The sequence below is a fragment of the Centroberyx gerrardi genome, chromosome 24, assembly GCF_048128805.1.
Source record: "Centroberyx gerrardi isolate f3 chromosome 24, fCenGer3.hap1.cur.20231027, whole genome shotgun sequence".
Taxonomy (NCBI): domain Eukaryota; kingdom Metazoa; phylum Chordata; class Actinopteri; order Beryciformes; family Berycidae; genus Centroberyx; species Centroberyx gerrardi.
In genome coordinates this window covers 15,826,914-15,840,443 of record NC_136020.1, presented here as the reverse complement: position 1 = coordinate 15,840,443, position 13,530 = coordinate 15,826,914, and the positions used below count along the sequence as shown (strand labels likewise).

Genomic DNA, 13,530 nt, shown 5'->3' with positions numbered 1-13,530 from the left:
TGCAATAACATAACTTCTAGGTTAGAGATTACTGGGTGTAATTTTGTGAATTAGTTGTAAATGTGGGTGCAGGGTAGTGTAGATGAAGTTTAAGTATTGTGGGCTTAATTCAACAAAACATCTGTGATGGGAGCTGCCCACTTGATAACCCCAGTGACATAACCACTCTTACCCCTCCCCTCTTACAACTAAACTGGATTTCTGTATAGGTGCTCACCCAAATAGCAAGTAAAGTAGTAAAGTCAGATTCATTTATGCAGGGCCTTGAACACAAAACACTTTGTTACAAAAAACTTCACAAGGTTGAAAGGAAAAAAATAACAACAAAAACAATCTAAACAGACAAAAAAAACCAAGCACATTACAAAAAAACACATCAAACACACTGAAAGGCCATACAGTAAAAGTGAGTTTATTAGTTACATTAGTTCATGCATATTGGTTAATGGGGGATGTGATGTTTTCGTAGCTATAGTGCAATTTTTAGATGGTTGCATAAGTTTGAAAACATCAAATTTGAGCAAGCATAACTTGAGAAAGTGTGAAAACAGACAAATAGGTGAAATGAAAACAAAGCAACACATGTTCTGCCTCCGCCCTGATCTTGGATTGAACCAATAGCGTGCTAGAAAACCACCCGGAAGACCCGCCCACCTGAATGAGGCAGACAAACATGGCAGCTTCCACCGACAGCGCGATGGACATTTCAGCATCTATCACTGGCATTTTGAATGAAGAATACTGCCCTAATCATTTACAGGTTTTAAAAACGTTTACAACTGCGTTACGGGATCAGGAATACAGGTGCGGATAAAGTTGTTTGTTGCCTTTTCAACCAGAAACCCAGGTTTTTAGTTTAACGCTACCTGCTAAACTAGCTTAAATCAACTGACTAACGGTAGCTTTTGTCAAATGTGAACGTCCTGCTGCATCGACTGTTTAATTCCGTTTATCCAGTTATTTTAGCGTCGCACATTAGTCGCACAACAGTTAGTTGGCAAGTTTAGGCAGCCAGCTAGCCGGTTACATTTAATTATTTTCACTTTCCTGGCTGTTTAACTTTAGATGATACTGGTAGTTGGGCATGACAGGCTCTTGAAGGACAGATATCAGCAGTAACGGTGACTTGACCGCACTACAGAGAAACCTTCTCACATTACACATCATAATTAATTTAAAGCTCACATCTCCAGTGTTTGGTGTTTTCCAGCGCATAAACCTATCCATGTAACCTTCTCTGTTGTTATGATATTCAGTAGTGTTATTTTGTAACATAGTTACAGCAAAAAAGAAAAAAAACAACGGTTTTTATTACTAAAGTCCTTATGATTCACTATCCATCCATCACTCTTTTATTCAAGTGAAGTTCATTTATTGACATAGGCCCTCATCACAAGCATGTCTCAAAGGACTTTGCAGAGAACAAGCCTACCTAGATCTAACTAATCACCAATCAGTCACAAAATAGCATGTTGAAAAGACATAACAGGCCTACCTAGCCTAGCCTAACCAGCACCACCAACCTTAGACCCTCAGTGAAGACAAGGAACTCCCAAGAAAACCTTATTAGGAATAAAAAAAATGGCAGAAACCTTGGCCGGGTGTTCAGTCATCTATTCATTCACCGTGACTATGAAACACATCTCTTAACATGCCTTGTTCTCCCAGAGATGCTGTGGAGGAGGAGGCGTTCTGCAGCCTCCTGAAGGTCTTGTCGGGGCTGTGTGAGGAGCTGCAGTCTGCCGCTGCAGAGGATGATGGTCTGCAGCTTCAGATGGCTGCCGAGTGCTTCAGGGGCCAGAGGAACGCCTGCGTCCAGAGCGCACGCAACCAGGGGCTGCTCAGGTAACACGGTGGATTTCAGTTACAGTGCAATGTTAGACAGATAGTACAAAAAATGTAGATAATAATATACGCAGCATGTATACATGTCTTGTGGCTACATTGCATTCTGGTCTATTGAGGCTACTGTTGGTGGAGAAATTGGTTTCTCTGCCTCTTCTACAACGGGCTTCTTCCTGTACAATTCTTGAATGTTGGTGCAAAATGGTGAGTCTATAAAGAAGCTCTTGCTCTTTGATTCTGAGGGACTGACACCAAAACCTGATGTTTACTGTTTTTTTTTTAGAAAGCTGAAAATGTTTCTGCTCTCAAACTCCATTGTATCCGTGCTGGAAATGTCTCAACATGATGTCACTTTGTCTATGTTTAGCCAGCGTTAAAGTGTTTTACGGTGGATTTTTCCATTAAACTTCACCACAAGCTTATAGAGTAGCCTAACTGAGTATATTTGTCAAAGTACAGGAATGCAGGTCTAACATCGTATATTTTAGCATGTTTAATCATAAAATTATGAAACTCACGAGTGAAATGATAAAACACAGAAAGAGGGGAAAAATCTAATTTGTGCATGAAAGGTAAAAACTCCAAGGGGCATATATATTACCTTAAAAAAGACAAAAAGGAAACAACTGGGGAATGCGCCAAGTCGTACGTAAAGAAACCTAACCCTAACTAGTCTGGGACCTTTGTTGCATGTCATCCCTGTCTCTCTCCCATCTTTCCTGTTTCTTTCCACTGTGGACTATCCAATAAAGCCGAAATACCATCAAAATAATTTTTGCCAAAAGAAACAAGCAAAGAAATCAAGATAACATGCAAAGATGCAACTAAACATAAGAAGGTGAGAAAATAATGCTCTTTTCTTTCATCTAGGGAGCTTGGTTTCATAGACGTTTCCCTTAAAATCCTGAACCTGCTTCAGACCATAAATTTGGAGAGCAGAGACGGCATATTTGAACGTAAGTCTTTAATTAGCTCATCAGTCCCTAATGAAATGAGCTGACCTGCATAGCCGTCCTATTTAATAATAACCTATTTCTTCTGAATCCTACCCATCCGCCCCGGTCCAGCTCTTCGCTGTGGGATCCAGTTCCTTGGAAACTTAGCTGTGGGAAACCAAGAGTGCAAAGATGACATTTGGCAGCTGAGCTTTCCAGATCCTCTCCTGTAAGTTTTGTACTTGTGTGTCACAGTTGCTTTGAGAAACCTCATCTATGTTTTTAACACAGTATACAATGCTGCTACAAAGTTGTTACACAGCTACTTCAGAAATGCAGCATTGTGAAATCAGTAAAAATTCAGAGAGTTTTCATTCATCATATATATATATATATATATATATATATATATATATATATATATATATATATATATATATATGTATATATATGTGTATATATATATATATATATATATAAGTGAATTTAAACTCTTTACATGGCTAGCTATTCACACCAGGGCCCCTGTCCATCAAGTAGACTTTGAGAATCAATTTAAAATTAAATGTACAGAGTTTCACAGTACGTACTGACACACAAAGACTGTACAAATCACTCCACACAGATACATTTAATGTGTATGCACATTCTATCTTAAAACAACGTAGATGTGAGACCAGATTAGCCCTTAAGTTAAGTTTATTTGGTCGTACAATGTCTGCATCAGTGCTTTTATTCCTCAAAGCTTTATTACAGACCCAGGTAGCTACTAGCTAAACATCCGTCCTCACAGTAAGTTAACCTAGCATGTGTGTACAGGCAGCTGCTTAGCGTTGATGATGAGAAAACGGTGAGCTACGCCTCCATGGTGCTTCACACCTGTCTGGATGAAGCCAAGGTGGAACAGCTGGCTGAGCCAAACAACATCCACCTAGCGCTCAAAGTGATGGAGCTCTGCAGGACCCAACCCGACCTGGACTGGACGTAAGTTTGTGTGTGTGTGTTGGTGTATGTGGTGTGTGTGTATTTGCAGAAATAACGGAGAAAAAGGTCTACGAGATTGTATGTGCAAAGTATCTACAGCTGTGTGTATCCTTCAAAGGAATTATCTACTACTTCAGGATGTATTTTAATATCTATGGCTTGAATTGTTAGTAAAGTTCTTGTTTTTTTGTTGTTGTTTTTTTACAGGGTTTTGATTGCGACCCAGCACTTCCTCAAGTCCTCAGCTCTGGTGGAGAACATGTACTCAGGGATGTCTCATCTGGAGAGGTAATACCTCTGTGGAGCTACAGAGGAATCCACAGGGTTCAATACTAAATGTCATTGTGATTGATTACCTTGTCGATAGACTTGTGTCTTGCATTACACAGAAACTGATCAGCTGACACAGACAGTCCATTAAAGCTCTGAGAAATGACTTTACTGAATGCAGACCATTGATTTCAGTCTGAAACTATCCTCCTCCATGCTCTGTTAAAGCAATGAGTTATTTCTAGCAGCCGGAAAAGAAGTAATGCTGATAGTACTTAAACGTGTAGTTTAGTATAGGTGTGTGTGTGTATTTCAGAGTTACTCTGCTAGAGCTGCTGTCAGCCCAGCTAGGAGAGGGGGACTCGGAGGACAGCGGCATCCCCCCCAGCGTGGCTCGTTTCCTGGCCTGTTGCTTCCAGAAGGGTTGCGGAGCCGTGCTGACGCTCGCCTCTGGTTCTGCTTCCAGTGATGAGGTACAACTACTAAAGCTCTGATCTGTGTAGCTTCCACAGTCCTCAGAAACACAGAGGAGTGCGTTTTTGAGGATTATCACAGTATTTGTTGTAGTAGAGCCCTATAATCAGGTTTTAGCCTCATGGAGTTTATTTACAGTAGATTCTTTAAAATCACAATTAAAGAATTTAATCGAAAGGCAGGCATGTTTTGTGCATCCACATCTCTTTACCTATGGATGGAAACGAGTGTAGCCGCAGGACTAAAATGTAAAATCAATCAGCCATCAATTTCTTGCCCAAACTACATCTACGTTGAATTCATAGGCTATCAACAGAGTCACACCTTGTAAATGTGCACATTTACTGGTAAATTTGTATATTTACCATTTTCCCACATTTACCATAACAGATATATGAGGACTGTGATTTAAGCTATATGAACCTTTTGAGGAGCTTTTCTCAGTTTTTAGTTTTATAAGAAACTCCACTTCCTGAATTGGCCAAATAGAAAATGAGCTGAGCCCAGCACTGCCAAGGACATCTGGTTACCCGACAACACATCCCATCTTTTTAATAAGATGGACACCTGTTGGTTGTAATCCCCTGTGTGTCCTGCAGGAGGCGCTGACAGTGATCAGTCTGCTGGACGTGCTCTGTGAGATGACCTCAGACCAGAGCCAGTTCATGTTCCTGCAGGACCATCCTGAGCTCCTCACCACCACCGTTGGTAAATACAAACACAGACTCACACAGAGCTTGTGAACAGGGCTGCCAAAACTGGAGCCTGTGGGCCAAATTTGGTCCTCCCAAAATATTTGTGGCAAATGATAAATTATTAAATATGTATATGTATTTTTAATTTTCATTATTTTGAGTTATATTTCTAATCATCTTTATGGTATAAGAGATGAGAAACTGTTCTCTATTTGTTAGAATAATTAGTGTCCAGTAATATATGTCGTTTTTTTGTTTCCAATGTGTCAACAGGTTTGCACACATTTGAAGACGTCAAAAAAACCCAGAATAGGATTTTGTTGTGAACAAATCACTTACTTGGGCACAAACTGAAAATATAACTATAGTAAATGTAACATGAATGTAATGGACCGGAAATCAAACAGAAAATTCCAACACCATTTGAGTTGTTTGCTGTAGCGGGTTGACCTTAAGCTTGGTGTAAATAAAACGTCTGACTCCTTTACATTTTCTCTCCAGAGCTCCTGGAGCAGGTCCATGCCTTAGGGAAGGCCAGTAAGAATGTCTTCAGTACTGCTCAGAATTTCTCCTCCTTCAGCCCCGGCGAAGACTGTTCCTCCTCTTCTCCCTCCATCAGCTTCAAGGCCCACCTCATCAGACTGATAGGAAACCTCTGCCACAGCAACGGCAACAACCAGAACAAGGTTTGGATTGGATTGGGTGGGTAGGGGGGTGGGTGGATGGATGAATGAACAGATGAATGAATGGATTAATACATTTAATTACCAACGTCATAAACCCACCTTATAATTAGGTTGATGCTGCATCACGATACATCACAAACGATGGAAAAACGGAAGAAGAATGAATGAAAAGGTTCATGCATTCTGCAAGATGTTGAACACATTTGACTGAAAGTTTGAAGAAGTATGAAAAATTCATTTGATAATCATCATGTTTTAAACATTTAGGTATTGCCAAAAATTCTGTAAAAGTTTGGAATTATTGGAAGTATTGTTGTTTGGTCCAGAAACACACATGAAATCAGCTTTTTTGCGGCTGTAAACCCACTGCCATTTCACATACTGAGAAATGGCAGTGAAGAACAATTTTCAGCCGTACTGTGATATGCCCTGGCACTGTCGGCATGTGTCACAACTGAAATCTTTGAATTCTGTCAAGAATTTAAGGTTTGGAAAAAGTGTGGAATTTGGAAATGGAAAATGACTAGGATCCCTGAATTGGACAGACTAGAATCTGGTTGCATCTAAAATCCCCCATCGAAGATTCCCAGATTCCTCTTGCTTACTTTTACCCTTTTGTAATCCTCTTTTCTAACCTGTTGGGATCCCTCCTTTTGATTAGATCTAGGGCCTCTTAAGATTTAGTGAGCACCCTTCATCAGCCTGACACAATAGGGTCAAAGGTCAGTAAGACCAAGTGTGAGAGGTCAGGGAGGCCCTAGTGATGAGCTGTTGTATTAAAGCACACAATTTACTTTTCACAGCTTCTGGATTTCCTGAGGCACAACTGAGAAGTGCTAGTGGGTCTTAATGGAGCAGGAGTGTGTGTGTGTGTGTGTGTATATACCCGTGCCTGCAAGTGCACGTGTGCTTGCAACACAGCAACTTGTTGGTTTTACATTGAAATGAGAAAAATTTCCTCGCTCATTCCCCCCAATTGGTGATAGTATCAGTTTCTCCCCATCGCCATCTGTCATCATCTCTCACCGTAACATAAAACACAGATAGATAATAAAGGGGATGGGAAGAAACTGGCTTTAGACAGCATGTATCAGTGGCTCAATATAGACTCAATCTCACTTAATAAAAACAGATCTGTGGAATGCTTGTGGGATGGCCACCCTCGGCTGGCCCCGCCATAATATTTACGGACACTGATCTGTGGTCTGTCAGTGGTCAGAAATCACCCCATATCTGTTTTCACATAAGATCTCTTCCAGTAAACCAATGTCATTCTGTTCACCTTTGGGACAGATTGTAATTTAAGACGTGCATGCAAAACATTGAGTTGCGTGTGCAGGGTTGAAGTCGGGGTCCAGTCCCTTGTTATTCATCTCTTTATGGGTTTGGACATAATGTAAGCAACTTCAGACAATAATTTTGAAAGTGGAAAATGCAGAATTGGGTGCCTGTGCTCGTCAGCGACTTTGTTTCTTTGACAGTTTAAACGACATTTCCATTTTCTGAAACTCAGCACTTCCTCTTGTTCTGGTGCTCCTACCAATATGTTTGGAGGGTAACCGCAGAAGGCAAGCCTAGACAATAATTAAGCCTATAGAATTAGACACGTGATACAGAGCAGATCACCCTGTTGTGACGGCCATAGACCAACCCACAACCACATAGCTGCTTTTCCATGAAGTGAGGCTCTCCTGAGGACAGGGACACTCATGTTGACTCCATGTTGTTTTTTCGTGTAGACACTTTGGCTGTAGCACAACACTTTAATGTATTCCCCTTAGTCTTGAATCTTGAAAACCACTTAAATCGTACTTACCATAATTCACGTTTTCAGGCATTATATATCCATTGCATTTATATATATTTGTACTGACTTTCTCTGCACTTTGAAAAAGTCAGTGTGAGACTACACTGTGTGACCGTATGTTACAATTCATTGTAACCCTTCTCTGTTAGAATTCAATTTAATAGTTTTGATTAAGAACCTTTTTTTATTGAGAACAATACCCATTGGTGCCATACTTAATTTTGGTGTCAATATCGATTGTAGGGCATGGAATGCTGTCAAAAAATGTTAAAATATTTTTTTTATATTAGCCTAAGGACATTTTATCAAGAAAATCAATATTGAATGGCCTGATACATGGTGCAGTCTATTTAGAAAAGCAAATATATAGATGTTACTCAGAGAATAATTTACCTCATCACAGCATGAAATGACAATAAAATGGGCTTTCATTCAGCAAAGAAATATGTTGAAAAAAGTGTTTTTTAAGTTAAATTCAAGTATTGTAACTGGTATCACAAGTAAATATATATTTTCAATGATACCCTGCACAAATGGATAGCAAAGTGAGCATAGAGAAATGTGACCCATATATGCCAGTCCACTCTTCCACATCTTAATGAACTTCTTTCCTCTCCTCAGGTGAGAGAACTGGAAGGCATCCCCCTCATCTTGGACAACTGCAACATAGACAGCAATAACCCTTGTATCCTTTGTTAGCAGTAGTTGATGATTTGGAAGTACAAATGCAGATTAACTGTGTTTATGTATATCTCAAGTATATCTGTATCATCATCATCACCATCTTAGTTTAGCCCCCACCGCCAGTCTCATCCTCAACCCCCTAATCCTGCTACCGGTCTGCATTAGCTGGCCAAAGTGAGGGCATCGTGCCAGGTTATCTTTTCACTGGGTCATTAGTCTGAGCCTGCCTGTGTCTCCATGCCCTAACACACACACACACACACACACACACACACACACACACACACAGGGTGTGAGTTGTAAATGTGTTGTATCACAACACAAAACCCCCTCCCTGCATATTTTAGAATGAACATGCCCTGTCCATGAAAGTCAATTGACTGAAACCTATTTTTTCTCTTCTTTACTTTGTAAAATATAAAAGAGCATGAGTGTGTGGGGCCATCCGTTTACTCAGTGACCTCAGGCGCATACCATGCACTCATGAGTTTGACATCCTTAGTTAGACATCCAAAACTTGTCGCCTGTGTTGATTATCTTATATTTCTCTTCCCCTTTCTATTTTTCTTGTCTTTATTATCAAATAAAACAAAAATAATAGTGATGTGCCAAAACAATCGCCTAGTCATTCGTGAGGATGTGCAGCGATGTTGATGATGATGATATTATTAGCTTTTTTTTTTTTTTACTTTCTAATCTTTGCACGTTTGCATTTGTTCAAATCTAAATTTTTGTCAAAACGCACAGTTCATGCCTGTTTTCAATGGTTAATATTAGTTATTAGCTATTTTGTTTTAAGTTATTTGGCCCATAGCCCAATAAGCTTACACTGAATTTTGGCATTTAGTATACACCGACTAGTCGATTTATCGTTCAGACCACACACAATCTAGTCAAACATGAAAAAGTAGACTTTTGCAAAAATACCAGAAAGAACAGTGTTTTTAAATCTTCCATTTGTTTCAATTTGATTCTCCAGAATTGAAATTCTTACATTGTCTCCGTCTGTCACCTGCTGCTATCCTTAACGTTTGCGTCCTCTCTAGTCATCAGCCAGTGGGCCATCTTCGCCATCAGGAACCTTCTGGAACACAACAAGGAGAACCAGGAGCTGGTGGCTGCGCTGGAGAGCCGCGGCACCGCCGACTACTCCGCCCTCAGGGAATTGGGCTTCCAGGTGGAGGAGCGAGACGGCAGCCTGCTGCTCAAACCTGTGAAGAAGGACACTTAAAAACCTAGTAGGAGCAGCTAGGAGAGAGGAGGCCCTGAACCCCCAAGCAGGTTTTCATGTTCTGTATTTATTTAGAAAGAAATAAAGTACATATATGCGCTTGCATATGCATGTGCACACATGTACTCATAGTCGTGCTACAGGTTTCATTCACGCCAGCTAATACTTAAGCTTTGCCTCAGGGTGAATCTCTCCTCCGTTATCAAACCCGTGAGTTTTGTGCCTGTCCAGAATGATTGACAGTCACACTGCCGATAGAGCCAATTGAAAAGTGGTTTTGAATGAGATGAAGGATCATATTTCTACCGCAGGAGTGAGTTTAACTGACTTTTCTACCTAAGTTATGCTAGCACTCAAATGGGGCTTAAGGTATTCTCAGTACACAAAGCGCCCATGGTTTACCCCTGGTATAAAAGCAGGGGTCAATAGGTCAGGAGCTGATGTTTTGTCTTAACCTAAGTCTGGGAAATGAAGAGTCTGTGAGAAAGGGGAGCCCATGCTGGTACCTTTTGGTGAAGCTGGTGGATTGTGGTCTAATCCAGAGACAAAGAGCTCCACAGTGTCCTGGCTTTTCACCTCTCAGAAACACCGGTGTTACCAGCAGGGGTTTGGGTTTAATCGCAGACTCACAGCGACTTCTGCAGTAACCAGTGAAACAGAGAATTACCAAAACATGATGTAATCAGACCCCCTCCCCCCCTCCGCCCCTCTCTCTCTCTCTCTCACACACACACACACACACACACACACACACACACACACACACACACACACATACACACACACACCTAATTACATGGTGTTGCCTTTGCCAGAGGTATGAAGGCTTCGGGTATATTTCTTTTTTTTTCTCATACTAACATACTTTTTTCCCATAAAACTTCTTTGTGAATGACTATCTAAACAGACTTAACTGTAAGCTAAGCATAACTTAACTATAACTACTTTGAAAGTGGAAAATGCAATACTAAAAGTATTGCTGACACTGTGCATGTGTTTTCATTTGAAAACAATGCTCGAAATATGAGCTTTTCACCATATTCCTGCTTGCTTTTGCAATGCTTCATCGTATTAAGGTTATATATTACAGTGAAACGTTTTATAGTCAAAATAGTGTAGTGTACTTTTAGTCTTCCTCTTGCGTCTCTGCCTTATTGCACAGTACTGTAGATAAGTACTGTTGACAGACATGAAAGGCATGAGAGAGCAAACTCACAACATTGAGTTTATGGTATGCACCTTAGACCACTTGTCTTTGGAGCATCCCATGTCTCTTCACTCCAAGCAAACTATATTCCAGGTAAACCAAGCTGCATAGACTTTTAGAGATTTAGAGAGATTTAAATACCTTCGATTTAGCAGCAGCTCTGTGTGCGTTTTGTGTGTGTGTGTGTGTGCATGTGCGCTCGCTCTCTAGATTGTGACTCTGGATCAGTAGACGACGGATGAGTGCGTAGCGACAGCGAGTGTCCGATGAGTGGGTGAATGAGTGAGAGAGTGAATCAGACCAGAAGCATTAGTTTGCAGAATGACATCCCTCCCTCCTCCCATTGCTGGATAAGCTGAACGGTCCTGACACCTCAACAATGCCGCGCTTTACCGGCCCGCCCACACCCCGCTCCACCCTGTTTGCTCTGCCTCTGATTTTTAATGACAAAATGTATTGAAACAATCGGCTGGACTCTCCCCTCAATCCGGCAGTATAGTGAAGGGAGCTTACGCGGTTCCGGTCCCCAGGATTTCAGACAACTAACAAAACAGGCTGTTACTTGCGCTCGACTGGCTGGCTGCAATGCTTTTCAGCCCCACAGGAAAGAGCCAGTGAGAGTCAGCCGGGCTGAATGAGGTGGCATGGCCGCGGCCGTCTATTCACCTCCTAACACATCAGTACCACATCGGTCAAGGCCATAGATGCTTCTGTTTCCCATATCAGCATTTTATACCGCAGGCCTCTACTATATCGTATGTGTGCCTTTTTGGTTAACATTCACCTTCAGCAAAAACTTTTGTCAAGGTGTACAGCATATGCCTCATGTTTGGAACAGAACATGTTTATATTCCGCTGAATAAAGTCTTACTGTGTGACAAACGGTGTTTCTGTCTTGTAATGATCTTTCATAAGTAAAGGCCAGACGTGACATAAAACTCAAGAAGCACTAAAAGGATGCTCAGATTTTATTGGTGAAAAAAGAAAAAAAATACAACTGTCTGTGTTTGTAAGTAATGCAGAGTTTGGTTGTGTCACAAAAGAGATGACCACTTCAGCACTGCTAAACCAGCATGAAATTTAATTAATGAAGAAACCTTTAGTTACAGCTGTATTCCAAGGTAGGACTATGCTTTTAGAAAGCAATGAATTACTCGTAGTTGCTGAAACCACTAATATGACAACTGGAAACACTAAAATCCTCACAATCTGAAGATGCACATTAGTTGTTTGCTGAAACATCCAATGCATTATCTACCTATAGCATCCATTTATTTACTCAATTACTTTACATAGTCGCCACAAAATTTTCAAGACTTTCCAACACTTGATGTATCACCAAGCACTTTCTGGGCTACTTTGAATTGTAAAGGATCGTATTGAGATGGACAAAATGTGGGCTACTTCTATAGAACACATGTATTATGTACAATTTAGAAACTTTGATCAGAGACAGAAATTCAAAATAATTTGTGGCTCTCAAATCTGAATACAATGACAAAAGAAAACGATTGTAAATAGTGACTGTCCTTTCCAACTATAAATGACATAAAGTGCCATATGTTCCTCATATAAAAATATACTCTTCAAATTGTTTTGTAAGTTATATAAAGCCTAAATAAACATATCTGAATACATAAAGGGTGCTGTCCAAAAATAGCTTTGTGGCCTTTGACCCTCTCATACCCCCATCAGTGTGGTTAGGGCACATGCCATCCACCCAGGCAGGCCTAAACCGCGCTGGAAGGCCTTGTGTAAGCACAGGCCGCGATGTGGAATTCCACGTCTCCGGCGTTCATGGGAATGTTCGATGTATCTGAACCTGATTGCACCTCTATGGCGTTCCAATGAGGCTTACATGCTTTTCTCATAAGTCAAGAGCCCCCCGAAAACAAAACAATGAACACGGTCAGGCTGGATAGCGCTGTTCAAACCGACAAGTTTGAGGCCTAAAATAGTATGTGAGTATTCTGTGCCTCTTTGGTTCTCGGCATAACAAAGGGTATGGGCCCAGCGGGGAAATGTCCATGGGGGATATGTCAGCGCAGCACTCACCAATACAACCCACAACTTGTTGATGTTCTAATGTCCCATGAAAAAGAGAAAGATATGTGACTCTGTGAGTGCAAAATAATAGAGAACTAATCTATAGCTTAACATGCCACTGACAATTGATAATAGATGAAAATGAAAATAGCAGATTTTGCAAAAGCGTTTTGTTCAGTGGCTCAAATGCAATGCCACACGACTGTAAAAATCAGACACTCCCAGCTTGAAATTTATCAGTAGCAATCGAAGATCATGAGGGAGAAAAAAAAAACGTTAACAACTGAACTTGCTATCCATACTATAAGACTTAAGTTTGAAAGATATGTTTACATAAATAATTTTTTTTATTTTCAGTGTTCAAACAGAATACAGTGTGAGCGTACAGTTAAAGGTTTTCCACTGCCACTTTACAATCCTCAGCAGAAGCCACTGAAGCTTGACTTTCCTCTTGTCCTCTTACATGGCAGTCAACAGGCACTTCACTCTTGTACCATTTTTCCAGTTATGATGTTAAGATAGTACTCATTCCATAGATCCACTACGAGACCTTGTTTCTACTCTTGTGAGCGGCGTCTTTTGAAGACTGTAACCAACATCTTGGCATGATGTCTAGGCAGTTGATTTCTTCCAAATATTTGCTTTGTTGGAGACAAAAAGTGAACG

The 13,530-nt window shown here is 40.7% G+C and overlaps 1 protein-coding gene across 1 annotated transcript; it reads left to right on the top strand.

Moving 5' to 3' along the window:
- The first annotated feature begins 670 nt into the window (after positions 1-670).
- On the top strand, positions 671-11,688 carry atxn10 (ataxin 10). Its single transcript, XM_071924468.2, has 11 exons — positions 671-804; positions 1,669-1,845; positions 2,716-2,801; positions 2,913-3,009; positions 3,600-3,764; positions 3,972-4,052; positions 4,351-4,507; positions 5,108-5,216; positions 5,705-5,889; positions 8,318-8,381; positions 9,427-11,688. The coding sequence occupies exons 1-11, from the start codon at positions 674-676 to the stop codon at positions 9,609-9,611; spliced, it is 1,437 nt and encodes a 478-aa protein (XP_071780569.1). The 5' UTR covers positions 671-673; the 3' UTR covers positions 9,612-11,688.
- The last annotated feature ends 1,842 nt before the right edge of the window (positions 11,689-13,530 follow it).